The 27,228-nt window shown below is 41.9% G+C and overlaps 2 protein-coding genes across 10 annotated transcripts; one reads left to right on the plus strand and one right to left on the minus strand.

Annotated features, from left to right (window-relative positions):
• Positions 1 to 7,636, plus strand: SPC24 (SPC24 component of NDC80 kinetochore complex). 5 transcript variants are annotated; one of them, XM_034434349.3, is made up of 6 exons: positions 1 to 431; positions 1,595 to 1,779; positions 3,803 to 3,947; positions 5,999 to 6,091; positions 6,834 to 6,910; positions 7,375 to 7,636. In XM_034434349.3, exons 2-6 carry the CDS (start codon positions 1,608 to 1,610, stop codon positions 7,479 to 7,481), a joined length of 594 nt encoding a protein of 197 aa, XP_034290240.1. In that variant the 5' UTR covers positions 1 to 431; positions 1,595 to 1,607; the 3' UTR covers positions 7,482 to 7,636. The 5 variants fall into 5 exon arrangements, with proteins under 5 accessions (XP_034290240.1, XP_087742671.1, XP_087742670.1 ...); XM_087886545.1 differs by having other exon boundaries at positions 323 to 431; positions 1,581 to 1,779; XM_087886544.1 differs by having other exon boundaries at positions 350 to 431; positions 1,546 to 1,779.
• On the minus strand, positions 7,622 to 25,272 carry KEAP1 (kelch like ECH associated protein 1). Of its 5 annotated transcripts, none has more exons than XM_034434346.2 (6): positions 24,957 to 25,272; positions 17,073 to 17,736; positions 12,880 to 13,565; positions 11,961 to 12,166; positions 10,255 to 10,431; positions 7,622 to 9,441 (listed from the first exon to the last, which is right to left on the minus strand). In XM_034434346.2, exons 2-6 carry the CDS (start codon positions 17,613 to 17,615, stop codon positions 9,275 to 9,277), a joined length of 1,779 nt encoding a protein of 592 aa, XP_034290237.1. In that variant the 5' UTR covers positions 17,616 to 17,736; positions 24,957 to 25,272; the 3' UTR covers positions 7,622 to 9,274. The 5 variants fall into 5 exon arrangements, with proteins under 5 accessions (XP_034290237.1, XP_087742668.1, XP_034290239.1 ...); XM_087886542.1 differs by having other exon boundaries at positions 25,037 to 25,202; XM_034434348.3 differs by having other exon boundaries at positions 24,561 to 24,960.
• Between the last annotated feature and the right edge of the window lie 1,956 nt (positions 25,273 to 27,228).

A 27,228-nucleotide genomic window follows, 5' to 3' on the forward strand; every position in this document is an offset into this window, starting at 1 on the left:
ATGCGTGATGATACTGTTAGGAGGCAGAAGTATGAAAATGTTCAACAGACACAGTTCAGCGAAAAAAATGAAAATCGCTATAGATTTTCCTCCTTTTCAAGATTAAGACTGTTATAATCTCTACAGAAGATGAACTACATTCTCATATCAGCGTGAGAAAACCCGCTCCGCGTTCAAATGGGAGCGTCGAAAAAAAATTGCAGCAGTGCGCACCTCTTAACTTTCCTATTTCTTGGAAACCTGGGAAAGCCTGCAAGACAGTGGCGGATTGCGCATGCGGAATAGAATTTTTTGAACGCGTCCATTTGGGGGCACATGATGCAGATGACCAATCAGGGCCCTGCAGATCTTGACGGCAACCAATAGAAGTGGCGTATTCCTAACAGGTTTAAGGGCGCCAGGATTGGATTCGCCTGGGTCGGCGGCATTGGGTAAGGAGTGGAGGGCTCGCGCTCGAGTGGCGAAGGTGGACAGTTGCATGATATGGATTCTCACGTACACGCTTTCGAAGTCCGGGAGAGGGAAACCATCGCTCGGAGCTTGTATTAATTGCCCAAAAGTCAGCTTTAGCGCTGTATTGGAAGTCCATGTCAATAAGGAGCTCGCTTGCCTGCTTAGCCTTTTTCATATCTTGTGCTATTGTAGTTATATCATACTTTGTTTTAAATATAAGAAGTCCCTTTTTAACTTGTTTTGGTTGGTTGGTTGGTTGGTTGGTTGGTTGATATATCCCATTTTTTCTTCAGAACTAGCAGTCCTGCTGCCCTTTACAGGTAGTCCTCTACTTACGACCACAATTGAGCCCAAAAATTCTGTTCCTAAGCAAGACAGTTGTTAAGTGAATCACTGCAATTGTTCAGTTAGTAACATGGTGCTTAAGAGAATCTGGCTTCCCCATTGACGGCTTGTCAAAAGGTCACAAAAGGTGATCACATGATCCTGAAACACTGCAAGTGTCCAAATTTTGATCACCTGACTAAGGGAATGCTGTAATGGTCGATGAGTGAAAAAAATGGTCATAAGTCACTTTTTTCAATGCTGTTGTAACTTCAAACAGTCACTAAACGGATGGTTGTAAGTCAAGGGCTGCCTGTATATCCCATCTTTTGTTCCAAAGAGGAAAAGGTGCACATGGCATCCTATTCTCCATTTATTGACCACAGCAATCTTTTGAGGTAGGTAGGTAGAGAGAATGGCAGTCCAAAGTCACCCAGTGAGTTTCCATCAGTGAAGAAGATGGAGGACTCGTAAAAGCTATTCAGCACCTTAACCATTATACTATCCTAGAGTGAGGCATATTTTCTTGGAAAACATAAAATATAGACCTGAAAAAGGGACAAAACATGAGAGAGGATCATAAAAAAGTGTTTTTATAGCTTTGTTTTACAAACAAAAAATCCAGAGCAAAACCAAGAAAATAAATGATTAACTTAATGGACAACTTTCTGAAATAAAGGATTGTCTTTTGTAATAAAGGGCTTATGGTCCCTGTATCTGCTGGGTTTCAGGTATAAACTTGCTAGGTATTCACTTTTCTTTCCTAAGGAGCCATGCCTTACTAAGATTCCCTCAAACATGAGGATTCTTCTCTTAGCTTAGCACTTGCAATGGCTGCTGTCAGTGAACGAATTGAAGATATGGAAAAAGTGAGAAGGGAGCTGCTCAAACTGCTGACAGAAGGCAAGGCAGTGGACATGCTGAAGCACAATCTGTCCCGACAGGATCAAATGATTGACAAACTCTTGAATACTCAGAAGACCACAAAACAGCTGATCAAAGGTACTTTTTGGCTTTTCCTGACTTAACACTGCAGTCAAGTCTTTGTTGGTTCTTTAGTCATTTAAGGAGGAAAATTTAAACTTAACCACTGATAATTGAGCAGGGCTTGCCTAACCTCCATGTAAATTGTGTGGCATTTTTAAAAAGTAGGAAATTGTTTAGTATGAAGAGTTATTTTTAAAAAATGGAAGTAAAGTTAGGATCATTGCAATAGACTGACAAAACAGTAAGGATTTAAATCCAATATCACTAAAGCTGTGTGATATTAGATGGCATTTAAATAAAATAAAATATACTAAGGTAATTAGGATCACAGCTCAATTTTCTGGTTCTATGCTCATTTTAAATTATTTTGACAGTAATAGTGCAACCAATGACAAGCCACTGGTTTTATACACAAACACATACACACACACACACACACACACACACACAGATCCTGCTTAAAATTTATTGTTTTAAAATATATTGTGATTTGCAACATTTGTTATAATAAAGGTCAAATTAATCAGAATAGAGCTGGAAAGGATCTTGGAGGTCTTCTAGTCTAGCCCCCTGCTCAAGCAGGAGACCCTATACCATTTCAGACAAATGACTGTCCAGTCTCTTCTTAAGAACCTCCAGTGATGATCAGAGATAAAATTAAATTTTATACTACTTTGGAAAACTTTGGAAGTCTCGTATGTTGAAAATAGAACAGTCTTACTTTGATATCTGTAAGCAGTCACATATATAATTAAAATCTAACATATTTGAAATATATATTACTAGGTTAAAAAGATTTACATCTTTTTTTTTAAAGTTTACTAAGAATTCAAGTCAAAGAGTTAAAACTGAGCATGGTAGAGGATTAAAAGTAAGCCAAAGGGCCACATCTTACCCATTCTCACATTTGCTAAACTCAAAGACTAAATTGATCTGGAGATGCATATTTGACCTTTTTTTAGTATTCCAGTTCTCTCCTATAGCCCATTGAATTTGGATTACAGCTATGTACTCAGTGGAGAAAATATGTTGTTTTAAACATGAATCAAATTGTAGTTTTGGAAATTCTACTGTTTTGAAATGGTCACAGTTTGGCAAGGAAAAAGTTGGAAAGTTTTAGTTGTTCCCTCTTTCAATTTAATAAAACCTGTAGGAACATCCCTGACAGATATTATGGGGCAAATAGTGCAAGGTTGGTGTATGTTGCCTTGGTTTATTGAGAAAAAAGATAATTCTTCATGCTTCCACCATTACCAATTTTGCAGCTCTCAGCATCTATTATCTGACTGGTTTTCCCATGCCTTTCCTTCCCACTCTGAACTGCTACTGATCTCCATGTAATAAAAGAGCAGAGAAGGCAGCCATTAATGTCTATAGGAAGCACCACGGAACCTCCTAATATAACAATGATTATGCAGCTGAATAACCAATGAATAATGAATAACCACCAAATAATAATGGTCATTCATTTCTCACGTCCTTTTCATTTTTCATTTCTTTCCCCATTGCCATTATCATCACTGCAAACTTTACCATCAAATAAATTATCCACTTTGGGTTTTTTTTTTACTATTCCTTCATGCCGGAAATCTTCATTTTAATTTCCATTGTAAACAAGTAAGATCCATTTTGTCACATAAATCAAACTGATATATTTTAACTTGGATATGGGTTGTTTGAAACCAACTATTCTTTAAAGAGAATGGTTTTGCATGGTGCATACTGCACATCCCTGTTGTATATTTTATGGATTATTTTTCCCAAACTAGGGTTGTCAAATTAATGAATTGTTGCTATTCTAGCAAGGATTATGAGAAATTTTAGTATGTTTGGAGATCATCAAATTGAAGAAAACTGATAAAAGTATTTCAAAAATCATTGGCTGCAATTAAACTAAGGCCCAGTCTAATGAGAGAATTTGTAGAAATTTGTTGAGTATTTTAATAGATGATGAGAAAGAAAACTAATGCTGAAAACTCAGTTTTGTTAACCAGTTATATTTTAACTGGATATATACTGTATTCTGCTTTCACTACAGAGCTCATGATTACTGAGGAGAAAGTGGCACAGAGACTTTCTGACAGGGAAGAGGAGTTGAAGGCAAGTATCCAAAAGCTGCAGGAAATTGAAGAAGAATTGCTTCAGACAAATGAAAAGGATGAAAAATTGAGGATCAACACTAAATATCCTTTCATGTTGGCTTCTGGTGAGGAATTAGAATAGAATAAAATAAAATAACAGAGTTGGACAGGACCTTGGAGGTCTTCTAGTCCAACCCCCTGCTTAGGCAGGAACCCTACACCACTTCAGACAAATGGTTATCTAGTCTCTTCTTTAAAATGTCCAGTGTTGGAGCATTCACAATTTCTGGAGGCAAGTTGTTCCACTGATTAATTGTTCTAACTATCAGGAAATTTCTCCTCAGTTCTAAGTTGCTTCTCTTCTTGATTAGCGATGTGTCTGGTTTTTTATGATTTAACATTTCTATGACTCTGTTAGTTAGAAGCTGATATAATAGCAAGTATATTGCATAAAGTACTGGCAGAGAAAGGAATAAGTGCTAAGAAGCACAGGCAAAAACAAGCTCTCTTTGTCCATACTGCTGTCTTTTACAGTATAAATTCCTAGAGAAAGCAGCAAGTTTTTTCCTAAATCAACTGTTGTTTATCCTAATAAAGTACTGTATGCAGGAAAAGGTGATGTAATATGTGTAAAACTGCATGGTGAGTTTCTTAGCTATAAACTTTTATCTCTGTTGTTGAGAACACCTCGTGACCAGAATTCAAAGGTAAACAAAAATTACCTTTAATCCCAAGGTAGGACAGTATGACCAGAATTCAAAGAAATTCTGGTTGTACTGTCCTATTTTGGGATTAAGGGTAATTTTTTTTCAGTGTTTTGGTGCTATGAACAGGAAGCCCAGCATCTGAGCCATCTGAAAAGGTCTTGTTGGCTTGACAGAAATTGTGTCCTATTATGCTCCATGGTAGAGTCGGCATAGTTCTCAAGATGTTGAAACCAGAAGTACAGGTAGTTCTTACTTACAAGCAGCCTCTCAATGGCCACTCAAAGTTACGGTGGAGGTGAATGAGTGGGATTTACAACTGATCTTCAAAATTCTGATGATCATAGTGTAAGTGCAAGTAACCCGATTACAATTTGGGCACTTGGTGTCTAGCCTGTATTTACAACTGTCTCAGCATCCTACAGTCATGTGATTGCCATTTATTTATTTTTTATTTGTTAAATTTGGTGCCCATTTTGCTGTGGGGTTACTCTGGGTGGTATACAACAATAAAACGGAAAAAATGATAAAATTGTAAAAATAACAACAGTAAAGGAATAAAACAAAAATAAACGGGAAATACAGTAATATGAAGTTAAAATGATGAGCAGAGCGGAAGCAGGAAGCACAGGAGGGAGGTGGAGTCAGCAAGTTAGTCCATCAACCATCTCCAGTGATGTACTCCTTGACTGACAGGGGCTCTCTGTTTTTTTGTCCATTGAATACTATGTTGTCTAAGAATCTTCCTGGCTTGTTAATAGCAATAGCAATAGCACTTATTGCTTATATACCACTTCATAGTGCTTTACAGCCCTCTCTAAGCAGTTTACAGAGTCAGCCTATTGCCCCCAACAATCTGGGTCCTCATTTTACCCACCTCGGAAGGATGGAAGGCTGAGTCAACCTTGAGCCGGTGAGATTTGAACTGCCGAACTGCAGCTAGCAGTAAGCTGAAATAGCCTGCAGTACTGCACTCTAACCACTGCGCCACCTCCGCTCTAAAATTGGTGCTCTGGGCAGGATTCCAACCACAGCTGCCATCTATAAAGTTTACTCAGGGCAAGAAAACAATGACATGTTGTTCTATAAACTAACTAGATTTTGCTTTAGTTAATTTGGATTTTGAAAATAAAAGTGAACCAATGAACAATTCTATGGATGGCCTCTTCAAAAAGGCTTGGCAGTTTGTACTTGTTCATTGGGAGCAGTTAACTCTTTTGCTCAGATTTTGATTCTGATGCAAAAGAAAACGGGACAACCAATGGATTATTTGGTGCAGAAGTGTACTTTGGTGCCTAAATACCAAGGATTTCCAGGCACTTATTTTGAAACATGGTTCAGGTAACACAGCATCATTTCCCACAATATGGAAACTATTATTGATGGAGTATTATTAAGAGCTCTGTTAGTTTGGAGAATTACTTGAATTCCTTCACTCACACAATATACTGAATTAAGAAAACAACTGGAGACTTTGAGAGAAGAAAGCAGGCAGCAGCAGTGGAAAGCAACAGAAGAAGCTGAGAGATCTATGTCAGCTACGTGAGTAAAAATCTTACCTAATCTCTCTCATTTGCAAAAGGTAAATTACAAGACTAGGCTACTCATCTTCTATCTTGGTTATCTATTTCCTTTATGCAAGTAATTTGAGTTGGACAGCCAGATAAATATTCTAAATTATTAAAATGGTGATCAAACCATAAAAAAGCTACGTTAATGTATGTTATTTTCCCCTCCCCCCAAATTTCCTTTTGATTTATCATGGGGATACATGTAGTTTTGACAATCTTGTTTTGAAGTTATGAACTTTAGTAAAAATATACATTTATGGACAATTTAAACTAGTTAATGCATGCAGTATATTTGGAACACTTGCATGCTTTTTTTTTTTTAAATGGGACAATGGGAAAAAGAAGTAGACTTTTAATCAGGGTCCCCAAACTCCTCAGTTCAACAACCCTCATGAAACCTCAGATTATATTCATCAGCTTTCAGACATTTATTTTGTGAAGATAATTTAATAAAAACTACTTTAGACTACTACTACTCCATTTGGGAATCAATATTGACTATTTTGAGACATCCTGCTTTGAACAAAAAGCAAAGCAGCACTCCAGGAAATCATCGCACAGCCAGCTTTCCCTTGCTTTGCATTTTCCAGATTCATTTGACACGAGGCCTGTGAATCATTAGCCAACATACCCTATGAACAGATTTCAGCAGTTGTAGATATTGATAGGATCTGCACCAGAACAAGCAACTCATGTTTTGTTATGTCTGCCAGGTATCTTGTACATCTTTATTATCAGATCTGCCAGATTGACTGGGACTATTCTTGTGAACCACCTCTGATCAAAGGAAGTATCCTTCTGTAATGTCTGGATTCCTGGGAGGGAGAGAGGGAGTGTATTCCAGAGAAGCAAGACACCCCACTGTTAATAGTTTGAGGGCGAAAGAGAGTGAAGACAGCTCCTCCCTAATAGATCCCAGAGTTTATGTTTTATGGTGCAAGTAGTTTGCTTTAGTTCGAAAAGATTTCTTCTATAGGTGAGGAACATAAAGGAAACTGCTTAGAACAGAACTGTGAAACTCATGGCCCCTGGTCCAGATGTGTCATACACTGGCCACGCCCATGCCCAATTTAGCGAAGGGGGAAAAAGTCCCAATAAGTCATGTGATAACGCGAGTTTGACACCCCCGGCTTAGAAGAATCTCAATGTGTCTTTCTTGATTGTGGAGCCTGATATGTTCTATTCCATGGAACGGGGGGTTGGATCAGGGAAGAAACAGGTAACTTTTTCCTTAACTATTTTCTTTGTTCTCAGCCCATTATGGACCAGATATTGCTCAATCTATCAACCTTGACAGTAGTCAACATTCTCCTTGCTTTATCAGTGATTACCTCTGGAACCTGGTGAATACATCATGGTGAATAAAGAAGCTTTTGGCAACTGTAGATAAAATAGTAGATATTCCTATTCAATGGCTCATTCTATGTCATACTTTTTTGGCAGAACAGTATACTGAAGAGTATTAATGGAATAATACAGACTGAAGCAAAATAAACATTAATACTAATCACAAAAAGTGTTTTATTCATGTAAGAACTACTTCAAAACCAGTTTCCTAAGAGGATGTACCACCCACAGGTAAGGGGAAAAAAACGCAGTTAGCCATCTGGGTAAGCCCTTCCTTGTGGGATAATAGAAAAGCAGCATAGGTAAAGGTCCACCTGAGGTTTTCAAGTTGTAGTGATCAGTGTTCACTTACAGTGCAGTCAGAAAGTATTCAGATCCCCCCTTTACGTTTGTCAATTTTGTTATGCTGCAGCCTGGTTATATAGTTAAAATTCATCTTTCTCATTTAACTATACTCAGTACCCTATAACGACAAAGTGAAAACAGAATTTTAGAAATGTCTTGAAATTTATTTTAAAAAAATTGAAATATCACATTGGCATACATATTCAGACCTTTGGCAACAACACTTGAAATTTAGCTTCAGTGCCTCCCATTTCTCTTGATGGTTGCTGACATGTTCCTACAGCTTGAGCAGGGTTGAGGAAAAGCTGAACGGAGCAAAGTACAGGGATATCCTCAATGAAAACCTGTTCCACAGCGCTCAGACTGGGCTGAAGGCTTACTTTCCAACATGATAACGATCTTAAGCACACAGCCAAGACAACACAGGAATGGCTTAGGGACAACTCTGTGAATGTCCTAGAGTGGCTCAGCCAGAGCTCTGTCTTGAACCCTACTTAACATCTCTGGCAGGATCCGAAAATGGCTGTCCTCTAATGGTCACCATCCAACCTGACTGAGCTTGAAGGAAGGAAGAATGCAAGGAAGAATGGCAGAAAATCCCCCAATCCAGGTGTGTGAAGCTTGTCGTGTCATACCCAAAAAGACAAGGCTGTAATTGCTGCCAAAGGTGCTTCAACAAAGTACTAAGTAAAGGGTCTGAATACTTATGCCAATGTGATGTTTCAGTTTTTTCTTTTTAATAAATTTACAGACATTTAAAATTGTTTTCACTTTGTCATTGTGTGATACTGAGTGTAGATTAATGAGAAAAAAATGAATTTCAACAACACTAGAATTGAGCTGCAGCATGACAAAATTGACAAAAATGAAGGAGGTCTGAATACTTTCTGAATGCAATGGACCTGCAGATCAGCAGTCACAGAACAGTGCCCCACAACCTTTCCCCTTTCCTCACCTGCACCTGGACAAACTTGACAAGCAAAAAATTAACCTTGAACTGGTCGCCAAACTATGAATAATACACATTTCTAAGGAGGGCTCAGGGCTGCACTATGTACAAAATACTTCCACCCATCCTGATTTGGAAGTCATTTCCTGAAGGTCCATTCCCTGCCAGGGGCCAGAAAAGAGACAGCCAGTGTGAGTCGAGCTCTCCTGTAGTTGTCCCAGAGAGGTTTCCTTCTTCACTGATGCATCTATCCCAAACTGAGGCAGGAGCAGCGTGGAGAGGCAACCACAGATTTGCTGTAGCTACCCTTGTAAAGCACAGAGCATGAGCTGTTCTTCATTGTTGCCTCAAGGCCGGTTCAAATGGGATTTAAAGCGCTTCTCATCTTTTTGGCACTTTTCCTTTATTCTGGCAGAATACAACTTGGCAGCAGGTATTTCATAATACTGAATCTTCTCCGATTTGTTTTCCCTCTTCCATTTGAAGGGAAGTGGAGCACATTCCATGTTACCATTAACAATGGCATTTTTGCTGCTCAGTTTGCTTGCAGCATGGCTCCATGGTAATGGCAACGCCTACCCCACTGCGGCCTGATGTCATACAAGTTACTTCAGTCCAAGTATCTGTGGCGGAGTCATAACATTCAACGCTGTCCAGAAACGTTTGTCCATCATAGCCACCTGCAGGAAAAACAATCAGCAATTAACCAAGAGAGGCCAGAGGCTACCTTGAAGGCCCTTGACTGAACTCAGCTGAATCAGAAGCAATACCCCCAAAGCCTTGTCTTCTAACCGTGCAGGACAACTTTGTACTCACAGTACAGCTCTAATTCCCTGGGTAGACAGCTCTATTTGGCAAAAGGTAACAGCCAGCGGAATTCCATGTGGAATCTCAGCAACAAGGAAAAGAGGGTAGAAGAGTCTTAGCCATAGTTAGCATGTAAGACTTCTAGCTGGGAAACTTCTGCCTCTTGCTAGCATAAATCCTGTTGCTTTGCTACATCCATTGTGCGTTCTAAAAGGTATTTACTATGCTGAATGGGGCAAAACTTTGATGGCATCATACAAATAAGAATATAAATGACCCTGAATTATAATTATTATGTAATGTTATTTGTCCTTGGTTTTTTGATCAAGATTTCCAAGAGCCGGGTGTTTCAGCAGATGGAAACACTTTAAGACTTACCAAAATTGCTATGTGGAGATAGTGTGCGCACACTAATAAGTAAGAGCACTTCTACACACATTTGCATCACTGATTTCAATCCAGTGCATCTCAATATAATGTATTCAAGGGGTCACTAAGCCATCCAAGTAAATATGTGCAAGAATAGATTATTAGCTGTAACAAATAAAATATGGCTTTGGTTTCCACCTCATTAACAAAGTGAGCTAAACCACCCCTGGACCCAATGCCCATAGCTTGTGTGACTGCTGTTAGTACTTTCCCACATTCAGCCAAGAGGTACTTGCTATAGTCCTCGACCAACGTACCTAGCACGTAGATCTTGCCTTGATATACAGTGACCCCGAGGGCACTCCGACGGTGCTTCATGGGTGCAACAAAGGACCAGGTGCCCACCTCCACATCATAGCGCTCCACACTGTTCAGTTGGTTTGTTCCATCGTAGCCTCCCATGGCATATATGCAATTATTCAGAGCACAAACTCCTGCATTAGGAAAGAACAGCATTAAGACAGGCATGCCTTATTCCAACACTCAGGGGATAACACATTCTCAGGATCAGGATCTCTTGCAACCTTAATCTGCAGCAGAAAGCCTGTTGTATTTAGTGCTAGGTTAGAGTTTTAACAATGCCTGGAGGGCCTTTTACCAGTGCCTGGAAATCTTTTCTATCTATCCTGGGCAATATTTCTCAAGTAGAAGGCAGTGTTATTCTTGGACCTAGAATTAGAATGTCCATTTTTTGGCATCAAACAGAAGAAGCAAGGAAACAGCTACATTGCTCTTTGAATGTAGGGAAATCTCCCCAAGCATATGAATACCATGGAATTAGCAGGCATGAGGTCTCTACTCTTGCTGCAACCAAAATCAGCCTCTAGTTCATCCATTTCAATTTAGATCCAGAACTCCAGTGTAAAACTAAATTGGACAACTATCACCAGTTGGGTGTGAAGCAACACTCCACATAGTCCAGTTTATTGTATTACAAGTAGTCCTTGGCTTACATCCATTCATCCAGAGCCGATTCAAAGTTAGTGGCACTGAAAAAATGGAGGTGTGAAGGTTCTGCCTATCACAACTCTCTTGCGGTCATATGATGGTGATCCAGGCACTCAGGTTGGCAGCTTGTGATTTCTCCCCACCTCACCAAAGCTTGGATCTTGCTGCCTATTTCTAGCAACTGGTAGGGATCAAGCCATAGCCAGTGCAGCTCATTGCACCAGAAATTCTGCCCATTTCCTCAAGATTAACAGGTTCAACCTTTCCAGATGATATAAAACATTACATCTTTGAACTCTGTGCTGCCAGCATCTAATTCTGCTGGGACTTTATATGCCAAGTGCTTAGCTAACATCACAGCAACCACCTGCTAGATATTCCTACCCATTTCTGGATACCGCTACCATCCCTGGCAACAGAACTAAGTCATAGAACCCAAATTTACTCTTCCACTAAGATAACAGAATTTAGACTTAAATTGAGGAGGTGGAACAACAAATGGGAAGAGATAGCAGCAAGTTACAATGTGCAACTATGAAGGTTCTCTGTTGAAGGTAGACATAAAGCTCAGAGGACAATTTTCCCTGCCTTGTTTTTTGAGGAAAAAATGAAAATTTTGAGAAAGAATAAAAAAGTGAAACAAAACAACAAAGAACTGATTTCTTAGATTTATGAAAGGAGTATGACAAAGGGCTCCTATGTTGCTGTCAATCATTTCCCGCAAATGGTGCCCTACAACTTGTTACAGGAATGCTTTTTAGACCATCAGAAGAAGAAAGTTCCTGCAAAGGGGGGACAAGTAGGGCATGAATAAACCAAGTTACACATATTGCACATTCTTAAAATTGTAATGTGAAAGTGACTCGTATAAAAGTGCATATATTGCCATTTGTCCAAATTTTAAATTTCCATTAAAACAAAAACAAAAGGCCAGTTTTTCCCCCCTGTGGTTTCTGCACTTGCAGAAATTTTACATCTGTAGTCCCAAGTATGGAGTTCCTGCTGCTGCGCATACCTGCTCCACTCCGAATAGTTTTCATTGACGCAATAGTCTCCCATTCATCACGCTCTGGGTAGTAGCATTCGGCAGTGTTGTGGCGGTTAGTGCCATCATAGCCCCCCACAGCATACAGGAGTCGGTTCAGCACAGCCACGCCGACCCCAATCCGCCGCGTCAGCATAGGAGCCACTGACTGCCATTCATCACGCTCCGGCTCGTACCTGGAGGAAAAAGAGATGCTACATCAGGTACTTGTTTCTGCTGTCTATGTTGTTTGAACAAGGATGCTAATTGACAGTTGCTAATTTACTGTGCCAGTTCTCTGTAGAAGAACGGAGAAAGCTGGATGAAGGATGAATCAGGAAAGAGATGAAGCAATGATGGATTTTCTTTAGGCCTCTCTACTACAATTTTAGAGGCTCTCCAAAACACTTTTTCCCATCTGCACCATTAAGTCTTCTATGCATTTTCTTCCTTTATCAATCCTTCTAAGTACATGAGAAAAAATCCAGGTGTCCCTGTTACCTTTGCCAAGAAGGCCTCATTCTGATATTACTACAGACAGGCTGATGGGAAAGTCAGCAGCAATCTCTTTCCCTCCACATGGGAACAGCCCAAGCTATCCAATCACATTATGCAGACACTTGAGACACCCCTTCTCTCATAAACTAGCTTAAGTCTATTTGTGCCAGATCTGAATAAAAATGTCATTTTTAAAAAACAGAAGAAATCTTCAAAAGGATACTGTAAGAGTTCCAAGTAACACCCCCAACGAAATCAATACACCAGATATACCATTTACCAGAGCAATACCCAGGTCTCTAGAGTCTTATTAAGACCATTTTGCATTTGTGAAGCCTGCCCTGCAAGGGAACAGAATATACAAGCCAGATTTGGGAAGACTGGATTATTTCAATGCTTCTTTTTCCCTTACCTCTCCACGCTGTTGTGATGAGTGCTCCCAAATGAGCCGCCCACCGCGTAGATCATACCATCAATTACTCCCACACCAATTCTGTTACGGGCCACACTCATAGGGGCACAGGGAGACCATCGATTGGTCATGGGGTTATAGCAGTCAATGGCATCTGAGTCCATGTTGCCATCAGGAGAGTTGTTCCTCCCCCCCACCGCGTAGAACAGTCCGCTCACTACGCAGCCAGCCAAGCCGCTGCGAGGCACCTGCAAGTCAGCCAGTTGGATCCAGGAGCCATCAGAAGGATTGTAAGCCTCCAGGTAGCTCAGGGAGTGGCGAAAGTAGCCCCCTGCCGTGTAGATCAGCTGACCCACCTTGGGTGCACGGCAGGGTATGTCATTAGTGGGTTTGTGCAGGGTGAGATCCTGGAAGATCTTGGCCAAGTAGTCCTTGCAACGGGAGTCCGACTTAAGGATTTCACACTTCTGCAGCTGCATTTGGAGAAAGTGTGGTGTGAGGGAATGGCAGCGCACAGCTTTCAGCAAGGCCTGGACATAGAGTCGCCGGTTCTCACAGTCATATTTCACCCAGTTAATGCAAGCATGGAAGACTTCTGACTCACAGCGCACATTCAGCTCATCCCGGCTGATCAGGGTCACCAGCTGGCAATGTGAAAGATTGAAGAACTCCTCCTGCTTCGACACCTACCAGAGGAGAAGAGAGACTGTGAGCAAAACCCACAAAACCAGATGGATGATATGCTCCTGAGAAGCAAGCTAAAATCTGCTCTAGATGAGCCCTAGGACTCTTTCTGCATAGATGACTGGATGGTTGCTGAATGTCACACAGAGGGAAAGCACATCCCTGCAGAGATCTGCTCACAGAAAAGAAAGCAACTGGCAACTGCTTTTCTAGCACTGGCAGGTGGGATAAAGAAGGAGTGGAATCCACCATTCAGGGCCCGTTAAAAAACAAAGTCCAAACAGAACATCTGACCAGCATCATGATCAAAACTTGAAATCCAAACAGAGATTTTTAAAAACCAAGTTCATCTTCAGCCAGATTCAACCAGTAGGTGAAGGCTGCTATGAAGAACTGCCCTAAATTTAAAGAATATAAATAAAGTTTTGGGGAAAAAATAGAATTTTTAGCCTCTGAAATTATCAGTATGAAATGATGATCTAGCAACATTCTAGAATCTATAAACATATTTTTATTTTGTCAGTCATAAAGGGTTTTTGCCTAGATAAAAGATTTTGGACTGATAACTTTTAGAACAGAGGTCTTCAAGCTGCCAAGTTTGAAGACCTCTGTTCTAGAATAACAAAAATCCTAAAAGGAGAATGAGTGGATCCTTATAGGGTTGATGTAGGCGTCAATACTATTGTTGACAACTGGCTGAAATAATCACCCTGCATACTTTTACTCTTACACAGCACCTCCTAAACTCAATTTATCAGATGTGATCCCCAAGGAAAGCAGATCTCTTCTCAGGAGCAAAACAGGTTTTTTTAATTCAGCTCAATCTGTCAGGAATATTAAATTATAATTTGGTAGGGTAAGTGACAATCCATGGGCAAGACTCTGGATATCTGTAAAAAAAGTGTAAGACTTATGGACATCTCATAGGATAAATACAATACAGTAGAAATAAGAAACACAGAACAAATACTGGGTTTGAAAAAGGCATTTTTATGAGACACATCAGGTACTTTCTAATGTTTCTCTTTATTTCTTTGTATTTTAATATTACACCTCATTTCTTTCTGTCTTTCTATCATTCCCCCATATGTGACTATTGTGTGGTATGTGTGTCTATATGTATTCATATGTATATATCCCTTGGGAATACATGACAGGCAAATCAAGAAAATGACTTTCCTGGATGACAGTTTAAATCAGCAGCAGGAAGACAATAAAAATTCCCAGCTTGGAATGTGGTTCTTGGTACTAATGCAAGGATTACAAATAAGCCAACAGGAAGCTAGACTTTTCATTCTCCGTTTGCTATCAGGACTCACTAGACTGTCCACTGATGAATGGAAACAGTGTAAAATGTTTATGCCTATTGCAAAATACATTTGAGGCAATATCATTAGTAGGCCAAATGAAGTTTAATAAAGCATACAAGTTTCCAATTTTTAGAAGAATTCTTCCTCAGGAAACATGGCAATTAGAGAATCAAATTGGAATGGGATTCAAATGAGGGATTCAAGCCACTTTTGCAAGAGTTTTTTATCTAATGAAGCCCAATCTTAAATTCTGAAGCTGGAAGCTACAGATTAGGCTTCATCAGATACAAAACGGATGTCAGATTACATACAAGTTCTCTTATGGTCTGCTAGGATGAAGAAACAGGAAAACAGTTGTTCCCTTATAAAATCCAGGTATTGAATTAACTTTGTTTTTAACAAAAGGTGTCCCTGTAGGAGGTTTAGTTCAAGTGTGGTGTTCAAATGTCATTACATTTGAACACCAGGTTAATTTATTAGACTGACTCTAAGCAGTAAATGCTCCATCTTTGTCACAAAGGTTGAATGTTTATATTAACCTAAACCCAAATGTGGCTTGTTCACTGCACAACTGTCCAAAACATTGTAAACTGCACAACTGTCCAATACAAAATACCCCCAAACGAATTATCATATTTTGTCCCATTTCTAATGTTTCGCACACATAAAAACATGTAATGTGCCTGGGTATTCTATCTCATGATTTCTTCCCATGCTTCTGCTGCAGTTTTGCCTTTAAATCTTTTGCCAACAGCAACCAGGAATTCTAACCAAGTTAATGTGCAAAAACAAAGGATGTGCAGTGCAGAGAGATGAAGGGGAGTAACCACAACCTGGCCCTCCTTTATCCAGTCACTCAGGTTTGGGACTGACAACGAAGGAAACCCAAGGAAGACAGATGGGCTATAAAATTAGGAATCCTGTTTTACTTGATCAGCCCTTTTGGATGGGCTTTCACTAATCACACAAAGCAAAGCTTTATTGGTGTCTGATGACAAAACTTTCTGGTGCATTCAGCACAGAAATCAAAGGGACTACTGGAGCAGGGAGAAAGCAATGCCAGGGTCCTTTGCCAATCCATGTTACTTTGTGCTGAATCAGCAGGGAGTGGCAGATCTAGCACAGAAACAGCTAATTCATGACCACTCCCTGCTTCCTCTAGGCTTCTGAAATGGCTGGAAAATGAACCCTGCAGCGGAAAGAGGAAGCCATGCCTCCCCTGACAGTCCACAGTATTCTCAATTCTCCCTCCCAAAATAGAGATTGGCATTTACTCTTATAATTTAAGAAGGAAGCAAGCAAAATTCTTACAGGCTAGTTACTGTTGGGATCTTAGCAACAAGACGGCCAACTTCTCATCCGAAGGTGACAAAATAAAAAAAAAGAGGGAGGATATTTTTGAATATTTATGAATAAACATGGAGCAGCGCTACTACATTCATTGACACAAAGTTTATGCACAGATTTTTCATAAGGACAAGGAAACACCTGCTTCCGTGGTGAGTCTCATGTGACATAGTCTCCCGATTTCTGTTTTGCACTTTTTAGCTAGAGGATTGGTTCTCCCAGCAGAAATACTGCGATGGCCAAGTTTAGCGGCTAAGGGCTCTGCTAGGAACAGAGAGTTCTTGACCACCCTCAGCCATGGAAGCTCATGGTGACTTTGGGTCTATTATGCTCTTTCTATATCCAACTTCTGATAGGGAAGATGTTGTGGGGGGAAAAGGAAGGAAGAGTACTAGGTATGCCACTTAGGACTCCTGAATGAAAGGCAGGATATAAATTGAATAAACATATCAACCAACCTGTTAGCTTTGTTCTATTTGCAAATTTAGAAAAGAGGCAGAAGCCAGTGATGGCTACAGAATTATTTTTTTACAACTTTTCAGTGTTTATCAAGCGATCACCACAAAGTAACCAAGTTTCCAGCCCCTTATGTCTGCAAAAACACAATGAGTATATATCAGACATCCAGGTGGTGACTGGGAAAGATTTGCAGCACAGAAAAGGGGGGGGGGAATAGTATCTTGCCTCTTTGGAAGAGATAGAAGAGCTGTTCTTTCATAATCAAAAACAGAAAATAAATTGTGAAAGGCAGTCAAAAGCAAAGCCATTTTCTAATTCAGACGTTCTTTGAACACTAGAATACGCAGGCTGCTCCTGTTCCCCTTGGTGCCCTTTCCTTGCACATGTTCTCACCTCTCCAAAATGCATGTAGATATATTCCCGTGCCCGCTGGTGGAGTTCGGTACAGCCAATCTGTTCAGCAAAGTTGGCGATGCCAATGGCATTGCTGGGGTCCAGCTGCTGCACCAAAAAGTCACAGCAGGCCTTTACCACACTGTCTATCTGGTACATGACAGCCCCATTCATAACATGCAGCACACACTGCTCACCCACAGAAATGGAGGCAGTGTAGGCAAATTCAATGAGGCGCTCCATTACTTTGGGGTGGATGCCCTCAATGGGGATTATCTCCATACCCTGCTCCCGGAGGCCATTGGTGAACATGGCCTTGAAGACTGGACTGGAGGAGGCCAGCACCACCTTGTGGGCCTGAAAGTCGGCTGGGGGAATGTCCTTATATTTGACCCGCAAGGTGACGTCACAAAGTTGCTGACTTAGGCGCAACTGATTCATAATATTGAAAGCTTGTTTGGTGTGATCTTCCAGAGTGTAGCTGAAAGTGCGACCGCCATTGTGTGAAGGAGTCACCTCCGCCTTGCACTCTGGGGCATACATCACAGAAGCAGTCGCGTGGTCATTGCACGAAGGAATGCAGGAAAAGAGACGGGGCACCAGCAGAGGCAGCTAAGCTGGGGGCCTTCCTACAGAGGCCTGGCATGCAGCAAAGTCTTGATACCTGCACAGGGGACAGAGAAGCAAGAGGTCTAGTTAGGTAATGTACGACCCAAGGCAATAGCTCAATTCTGGCTTTGCACTGCTGCCTCACTCAGGAGCTCAATGAATGAATATACCCTCCCTCCAGAAGATCATCTTTAACCTCCCCACATCTGTGAAACCAGGCATGCATATAGGTGAGGTTTGCCAGACAAAGAACCTGCAATCTTAGCTCCAAAGAGTATCAGGTACACTTGAAATGGAGAAAATTAAAAACAGTTTAAAAATCAAAATACTTACAAGGGAATATTGCGCAGATTAAGCTATCCCTCCCCCCTTTTCCCAATTAGAAGAGGGAGCAAGATGTCCTTTTCGTGTGATTCCCTCAGGTCAACCAGAAGTACAGATAACTTTCTACTGAGAGCGCCATACAATGCCACTCTGTGCTACTTAACACAGTCATTATGACTCAGCAGGCTACAACCTAGGACGGCTTAGTCATTCCAGGGCCACTGAGGTTTGTAGGTATTTCCTCCACTATTTGCACTGGAATCAATATATTATTGTAAGATTAATTCATATTCTTCCTTCACAATAGATTGTGGCTTTTTGGGGTGCCTACAAGTAGTGGTGACTCTTAGCAACTGCCTGGACAAGTTCCTGAAGTTTTCATGGCAAGATTTCAGAAATGGCTTGCCCTTGTATTCAGGCCAAACTGGAAGCCAAGAGAAACTCTGACTAAATGAGAAAGATGGGTCATAATGGATGAGGTTCTGAAGGATAAGACATCCCTATAAACCCCTTCACTGCCACCTGTCCATTTCTTTTAAAATCCACAGATGCGGCTTATTCATGAAAGGCATTTTAATCAAAAATCTAAATCAATCCAATGAAGTGGGTGGGGGGGGGGAAGCCCCTTGAAATTTAACAGAAGGTGAGGTAGTGTTTGCAGCGAGATGGGCAGCAATTATTTATTATGCCTCTCCAATGAAGATTCTTAAAAATGGCATTGCATTGAGCATGGGGGCCATGTGTTTTTGATTAGATTATTGTAGCAGTTGCATACTCAGTTCACATGGTCACATACAAGGTGTTTTCATGCACAACTACACACACCATTGCTGTATGTTCAGGGATTCCAGAACTGGGGAATCCAGTTCAGCTGGTGTATATAGTGAAAATTATCCTGGTTTATTCCACCAAGAGACAAAATGACGGCATATAGCAGGAAACTTTAGGCTTTCAGGTGGCAAATCAGCATACTTAAGACTCTATTTGCTAACGAACATAAGCCCCAGGTTCAAAATGGGCTCCAGACTTAAAGGACAGGCTGCTCTTAAATATACTGTACTGTATGTGCTTCTGATCTGGGTGGTGGATCCAGCAATTTCAGCACAGAGGCAATTAAATTCAAGCAGCCTGAGATCTCTTTACCTTTGTGTAGAATGTAAATGGAGGATTTTGACATTTCGCCCTGTTTCCTCAAGCTTGACTCACCTCCCATGACCTAATGAAAACAAGCTACAAGTTGCCAAGGAGATAGCTATTTAAGTCTGAATTTCTTCATAATACCCATTTCCTGCTCTCCTTAGGATGGATATGCCCAGTGGTGGGTTCCTCCCGGTTCAGCCCGGTTCGGCTGAGCCGGTAGCGGTGACAATATGACGTCACCGAACCGGTTCTCTTTGTTTGGGAGCTGGGTCCTCCCGCCCCCTCTGCCCCCCCACGTGTTATTCTTACATTTTATTGGGCCCCATCCCCAATCTAGTGCTACTTCCCGAGTCCCCAGCTGATCGGCTAGAAGGAAAAAAACTGTTTAAACTCTTGCCACAGGGCTTCAAAGGGCCGCCTTACAGCTGATCAGTGTTAAAAGGCAGTATCGTGGTAGACCGGGGCCTCCAAAAACGAATGAGTAGACCGGGGCCTCCAAAAACGAATGAGTAGACCGGAGCTTCCAAAAACGAATGAGTAGACCAGTGCCTCCAAAAACAAATGGGTAGACCAGTACAGCTCTGCAAGCAGTTAAAAGCCTGATAGACCAGTACCTCTGCTAAATCCTAAAGAATTGTCACATGACCATCAAGCCACACCCACAAAATAAGCCACGCCCACAGAACCGATAGTAAAAAAATTTAGAACCCACCCCTGGATATGCCCCATTATGGATGGTTTGTCTTACCAGTTCCTGATGTCCTTCCTGAATAGCCAGAGCAAAATTCACAAACAACCTCATTTTTCCCACAGACATTGCTCTGATTCAAAGCTCTGCTCTCATGGCTGACCTCTCATGCCAGAAGAGAAGCAATCAAGAATTCATCAGACCAGGATGAGAGGACCAGGAGCACTCTCGGCCCAACATAAACAAACACAGGCTTGTTCTTTCTAACTGGAAATGGAAACTGTGCCCAGATGATGCATTTTTCTTCTGAAGCACACCTATGAAATGAATTATAAAGCCAGAAATGTGGTCTTAACGGAGTCATCTAATTGGGCACAAGGAAGTATCTTGTTTCCTCTGGGTTACAAAACACTCAGGATAGGGGTGAAAAATTGAAAGAGGTTTGGGGAAGACAGCAAACATTCTAATAAGATAACATATAAGATAAAATATAGTAAAGTTGGAAAATATGAAGAAATGGGAATTTAAGTTTTGTACCAGGGGTCCTCATGGTTGTACTTGTGAACATCAGTTTGTTCATCTGTACCCAAATAAAAGCCTGTAGTACAGTGGACTAAAGCACTGTTATTAACATCTGCTGCTTGCAATTACTGCAAGTTCAAATCTCACCAGGCTCAAGGTTGACTCAGCCTTCCATCCTTTCTAAGGTAGGTGAAATGAGGACCCAGATTGTGGGGGCAATAAGCTGACTTTGTATAAATATACAAAAGTATGAAGGCTATTGCTTAACACATTGTAAGCCGCCCTGAGTCTGCGGAGAAGGGCGGCATATAAATTGAAGCAAAAAAAAAAAAATTTGGTATGCAAGGATCCCAGCCCAACAATTATGTTTTTTTAAAAAAATTACAGCTGCTGCCTTTGGCAGAATCTTCTCTGTAGAATGTTATCAATTGCATCATCAGTATGGACCAAATATAGCAGTTATCAGGCTTTAATATCAGCATATGGAATTTGTTAGAGGGTAAATAAAACCTGCACATTAAAGGCCTCTGGAACAACAAGGCTATACGGTTACATCTTACTTTTGTCCAAACAGTCTAGTGTGCTAGTAGGGTTCCAAAGAACTTTTGTCTACCATAGTTCCAGTATCAATATTCTATGATGGATTCGAAAGGGAAGGATACTCTTTCTTACAAGTAGTAAATCCAATAGTCTACTAATAGTCTATTAATACAATAATTCCAGTGTTGATGGGCTTATCACCTAATAAAATAAGTGAGGTACAAACAGAGTTGACTATAAAATTGTATTTCTCTGTATTTTTTCTAATTCAGTAGATGAGCTGTAGCCATCATCAAATGTTTTAAGAGACGTTGCAAGAACAGTGGACAAACATTGCAGATGTCCTAGGAAGGGAATCAAAACAATCATATCCATGCATCTCTATAACTACGTCAGTTCCCGCTAAAACTGACCTAATACAAGATTTGCTTCCAAAATGCATCATCAGAGCAGAAAATCATGTATTAAATGAAATGGGAATATTAAATGTTGGAGTTAGCTGGAATTGTCACAAAATGTGACATATCGTGAATGAAGCATCATTCTAGTACATGCTGCTCAATTGCTTCTTTTTGGTTCCTCTCTAGTGTCTAAACATGTACATTTTCTCTAATAAATGGATTATAAACCTGGCTCCTCCTTCCCAAACAACTCAGGGAATAGATGCCAAAAAGAAATCATGGCTTCTGATTCTGACTTGTTAGAAGCCAGCCAAGGCTGCTTGTAAATGCATCTATGATCTAAGGATGTATCTATGATACATCCTTAGAAGTAGCACCTGTATTTTTTCCCAAGAGCAGTAGAGCAAGAGTAGTCAAGAACTGTCTGCCATTCATGTTTGAAATCCTGGCTATAACATACAAATACATATATGTCAGAACTTACCCTACAGTTAGTTATGCAGAGATAGCATATGAGTATCATTAAGAATATCAGAAAAGAAGACAGATCCCACATATCCTGTTGGTAGATTCCACTCTATCTCCACTGGTGCAATCAGTCTCCACATAAAACAGAAGCTGGGCAAGAATTTGCAGAAAGGCAAGTATAGAGAGCCAGTTTGGTCTACCAGTTAAGGCATCAGGCTAGAAACAGAGACCATCTAGTCCTGTCTTAACCATGAAAGCCAGCTGAGTAACTTTTGGCCACTCTCTCTCAGTCCATCTTACCTCATGGGGTTGTTGTTGTGGGGAAAATGTTAGGAGAAAGGAATATTGGATATGTTTGCCACCTTGAGTTATTTGTATAAATAATAAAGATGAGATATAAATAAATAAAAATAAAGTAAAAGAAATATCACAAAAATCATATCATTATTAGGTTTGGCCAGGCCATCAAAGTTTTGGCCATTTTCTAATTATTTTCCAGATCTGAGTTTGGAATAAAAGAAAAAAAACATGTAAACGAAAAATAAATGAATATATGTGAACTAAATAATAAAATGGACATATGTGCATATTTCTTTAAATCTTGCAACTACTTCCAATTAAAGCAGTAATCATTCTAAGTAAGCACACTTTGACCATGTTTTGAAGCCCAGGAGGATAATCTAGAAGGCCAGATGCCTATCTACTGCTACAGGTAAACAAAGCCTTCCTCCTTCCAAAGTCATGTGCTTTTAGGAAGAGAGGTCAACTTTAGAACTTGATACAAGAGCCTTACTCAGCTGCTCTCTGTAAACAATGATGCAAAAACACCCCATTCTTGTACTACTTCTGCTGAGGAACAGTTTCTTTAAGGAGAGGACAAGTATGCAAGTAGAGCAGAAATAGGCTGAGAGTTATTGAAAACCATGCCAAGAAACCATGCCGATTGCCACCTATACTCTATAACAGTTGCTTCCTCTGCGTACTGAATTCCCAGCTAAAGTCAGAAGACCTCTTCCAAGGATTTCCCATATCCCAATGAGATCATAAAACTATTGCACTTGCAGAGAATCTCAAGAAAGAAGCTTATGAATCTAGAGTCTTTTATACCTGCATTCCTAGGTTTATTCTATAGCTAGTCCAGCTATTATGTTGTTTTGTATCTATCAATCAGTTTTTGGAAGATGTTAAAAACACCTTTAAGACTTTAAGCAATGTATCTTTCTTAATGAGTATTTGCCTGCTTCCACCCGTTTGATCTAATTCCTTGTTAGGATTTTTTCCCAATTTAGCTTCTCTAGGCTGGCTCACATTGGTAATAGAAATTAAATGATCAATCTTTGGTGCAACCTTTATTAGAGCAAAGAATTCTTTCTTTCTGATGTACTCCATTCTACAGTTTAGGAATTTTATTAAATCCTACCAAAATATTTTTTCTTTTAAATAAAGCAAACTTTATAATTATGCTCAAGACTCTAAGCAGCATTGGACCTGGTTACTACTTACACAGAAAAATTCCAGAAAAACAATGGTTAAACTGGGAAACAATAGGGGGAAAAAAAACCACTTTGGGAAAACAGCAGTAGCAAGCTACTTGTATGTTGCCAAGAAAACTATAGGGAAATGCCTGGTAATCACCAGGAGTTGAATTCAATTTAAAGAAGACCTAACTTTATTTCCTGTGGATTACCTGTGGTCCTCAAATACCTGTTGCTGAAATACAATGCCCAGCACCCTTATTATCCATACAGGCGAAGACTGCTGAAAGTTGTAGTCAGCACAATCCTCCTCCTTTAGTTGCTAGATCAATCAAATACAGTATTACTGGATCAGCAAAAAAACAAACAAAAAAAACCCAAACAATTTGAACACCACAAAGCTCCAGCTTGCTCTTTTAGTTGCGAATGAAAACCAAAGTTATGACAGATAATCTTTACTCCCAATTTTGCTTGCCTTGTTTAATCAAGAAGCACTTCCTTCCATAACATTTAACAGAACATAAAAGCCATAACAACATGGAAGCTTGGAATATAGTAAATGCAAGCCCATTGTGAGATGAACGATTTTTCTTCAAGACAGAAAGTTGCATCTCTCTGGTTGCTTTTCGGATAGCATCAAGTTAGCATAGGAGACAACTCCTATGAAGCATTTCTGAAATGCAACAGATATGGAAGAGCCCTAAGAAATTGGGGGGGGGGGCTTTGTAAGTCTTAAATTTCCAAAACTCAGAGTTTACAATATATTTTGAATTGTGTTTTTTTTTTCAGATTATCAATTAAGAATCCATCAACACACTATTCCTCTCCTCACAACTCTGTATTCCCTGCTTCTCCACACCCCAAGCTTTAGCTGACAATTAAAGGATGAGGTCACCTAAAGGAGACGCTGAAGAGAGCTTGGTTGATGTCACTGTGGTAGGCCCAGCGGGCTGGACGACAAGCCTTCCTTCACGGAATTGCTGCCCAATATCTAAGTACAGTTCTCCGGCGGCCACATACAAACTCGGCCGTTTCGTTTACGGCTCACACGTGTTCTTCCACTAAGGACAACTTGGCCCAGCATGCTCCGATTTCCTCACTATGTTCCCAGTCATACTGCGGGCCGTTCCTTTCTTTCACTGAATGTAAGAGGCCGGCCCGAGATCCCTTCTACGCGCTTGGATCAGACGCGCAGCAACACCGACATCGCCCGGGATCCCACTGACACGGTTCAAAATTGCGTCCTTCCAACTTCGAGCCGACACCTCCAGGCCTCTCTCCGCTCCAGCTGCAAAGCCCGGAAGTCTGCACCCCCTCGTACCTTACTCCCGCTCGCAATCACAACAGCGCCTCGTCGAACGGCCCCCGTGCCCAACACACAACAAAGGCGCTCGGGCTCCCGCCTCTCCAAAACCCAGAAAGAGCCACCTGTCCCGCTCGCGGCGGGTCTCAAGAATTCGAGCCATTCTCCCTCCCCGCCGCCATCCACCACCGGTCGCCCCTTGGAGCTGCTGGAAGAAGAGAGCGGGAAGCCTTGCAGCCCCGGCGCAGCCTTCCAACTCCGGCAGAAAGGTGGATCCCAACCGCTTTGTCCTAACTACGCGCTCGGTTGCTCGGAAGGGATGGAGAGGGAGAGGAGGAGGCGCAGCAGAGTGCGCGCGGCAAGCTCCCGCCCGTGCACGGGACCAGAACCGCTGGCGCGAGGGTCCACACTCACCCCTCCACGGTTGCCCCCGATACCCGCTTCGGCCGCCGCCACCGCCTCCTTCCCCACCTCCGTCCAGCTGAGCGCCCCACCTCCTCTGTCCCTCCATAGTGCAGCCAGCCGCCACTGCGGGTGGGGAAAGCGGGGAGGGCGGGAGGAGGAGGAGAAGAAGATGGGGTGTAAGTCACCATGACTAAGCAAGTGAGAGCACTAGCCGCCCCGCTTTCAGAATAAGAGTCCCTCAGCTTGCTAAACACAGGCCGACTCGGCTCTCAGGGGAGGCGGATCGCTACAGGAAGGCGCGGGGCCGGGCGGGCGGGCGGGCGCGGAGGCGGATCCAAAAGCGAGGCCAACCCGGGGAAGGGAATGGAGGTTCCGCGGTGGGGAAAGGCGAAAGCTAAGACAAGAGGGAGGCACGCCCATTGCAAATGCGCGGAAGCGCTTCCACTCCTCTCGCGCCGTGCTGGGAGCCTCGAGCTTTCCCGGTCTGGCCCGAGAAGGAAAGCGGACGGCAACGGCGGCGGAGGCGGCTTTCAAACACGTTTGCAAAATTTCGGATTGCAGGAATTAGTTTCGATGCCGGCGTGGGGACGAGACAATCTTTAAGGGACAATAAAATGTTTTAATTTGAGGAGGGGAACCTGCAGCGCTCCAAAAATGGGTGGGGGTGGGGGCAGTGGCGGTGGGGATAAATAAAATCCAATCCCAACCGGACGGTTCCCGGGTTTCCCATCAGCATTTTGAGCTGACGACAGGAACTTGACGAGATTGTGGCGGTTCATTTAATTGCAGCTGTTTTTGAGTTGGCGAGGTTTAGCTTCTCCAATTTTCCTCCAGGAGCCCTTGGCGCTCCACTTTCCCCCCAGATTAGCCTCAATCACCCGGCGAGCTTCCATTGCTGAGAGCGGAGCTCAGTCTGGGTTTCTCTGGAAGAAGAAATGGGTAAAAGGTTATATTTTTTTCCTTTGACGGGGCGGCGGGGAGGAGGTGAATTTGGAAGGAGTATTAGTCATTAAACATTTGTGGGGGACGGAAATCTACTCAGTTTTGGAGATTTGGGTGTAGGGATTTGTCAGTTCTGATTTCCAATCGTTTTAAAGCAGTGTTTGTCAGTCATAGCAATATTAAGATGGGCGGACTTCAACTCCCAAGAATTCATGTTGGTTAGGAAAAGCTCACACATCTTAATACAGGCCCTCTTTGAAGGTGATGAGTGGTTCAAAAATGTAAATAAAAAATAATAAAATGCCAAGACTGAGAATTATCAAAGGGCCTGTAAGCATGACTCATGTATGTGGTTCCATGGTTTACCTGCTGTGACTGGTGGAACACCGCAGTCCTTGCCACACAAATGAATAGCACCAGCACTAATTGCTGTTTCCACTGGCAAAGCTTATTAGCAATCTCCACCTATTTCCTTCATCTACATAGGGCTCAAATTGTTTTTACAAAAGTACCAGTCTTGCCCAACTTGAGATCTTTGGGTCTATAACTGAGAATTTCCCAGTCAGTTCCATCATAATCTCAATCCAAGATTGGCTGGGAAGGAGGCACTACTTTTAGGAAAGCTGCTATACCACACAGAATTCTATTTCTGCAATTGATTTCAGCCTCATCAAGCAGGAAAACACATCTCTGCTGAAGAGTTTGAAAGCTTGCAGCTGCAAGGATAGCTCAGTTGGGGGCAGCAAGTAAGGCAGCCGGTGGACTGGGCTTCCTGGGACTTGTGGTTGCACAATGTGTCCAGGAGATGACAGTAGAGGCAAAGCATTTAAATGTGATTCTAGTGGTCTCACTTGTAGAAAGGAGGAATTGAGATGATGAAGGATTCTTCTATTGCAGGGATGTCAAACTCGATTTCATTGAGGGCCGCATCAGGGTTGTGTTTGACCTCAGGGCGGGGGTGGGAGCTAGCTTGACGTAACTCGTGTCGGGAGTGCCTGTGGCAGGGTTGGGTTCTACTTACCTTTACTACTGGTTCGCAGTGGGGCCGTGCGCATGCTTGCTTCGCTCATGTGCGCGCACGCTCTTCTGTGCGCACGCTTTTCTGCACAAGCACAGAAGCTTCTGCACGTGCGCAGAAGCGTTTTGATGACATCAGGATCAGTGGGCAGGCCTTCTGCCGGTTTTACTACCGGTTCTATAGAACTGGTGCGAACCGGGGGCAACCCACCACTGGCCTGTGGCCTGAGTGCTCTGCCAGCAAAAACGGGCTCCTGAGCTCCATTTTTGGCTGGGACGGCCTCCTGCAGCTCTCTGCCAGCAAAAATGAAGCTTGGGAGGG

The sequence above is a fragment of the Pantherophis guttatus genome, chromosome 2 (assembly GCF_059756535.1).
Source record: "Pantherophis guttatus breed Tessera chromosome 2, ASM5975653v1, whole genome shotgun sequence".
Taxonomy (NCBI): Eukaryota; Metazoa; Chordata; class Lepidosauria; order Squamata; family Colubridae; genus Pantherophis; species Pantherophis guttatus.

Excerpts from the sequence above, each read along its gene's own strand:
- SPC24 (XM_034434349.3), top strand. The coding sequence starts at position 1,608 with ATGGCTGCTGTCAGTGAACGAATTGAAGATATGGAAAAAGTGAGAAGG. Across the intron at positions 1,780-3,802 it reads CACAAAACAGCTGATCAAAG|AGCTCATGATTACTGAGGAG; the intron begins GTACTTTTTGGC and ends CTTTCACTACAG. Across the intron at positions 6,911-7,374 it reads ACCACCTCTGATCAAAGGAA|CCCATTATGGACCAGATATT; the intron begins GTATCCTTCTGT and ends CTTTGTTCTCAG.
- KEAP1 (XM_034434346.2), bottom strand. The coding sequence starts at position 17,615 with ATGTATGCCCCAGAGTGCAAGGCGGAGGTGACTCCTTCACACAATGGC. Across the intron at positions 13,566-17,072 it reads TCTACATGCATTTTGGAGAG|GTGTCGAAGCAGGAGGAGTT; the intron begins GTGAGAACATGT and ends CTCCTCTGGTAG. Across the intron at positions 10,432-11,960 it reads AACTATTCGGAGTGGAGCAG|GAGTTTGTGCTCTGAATAAT; the intron begins GTATGCGCAGCA and ends TTCCTAATGCAG.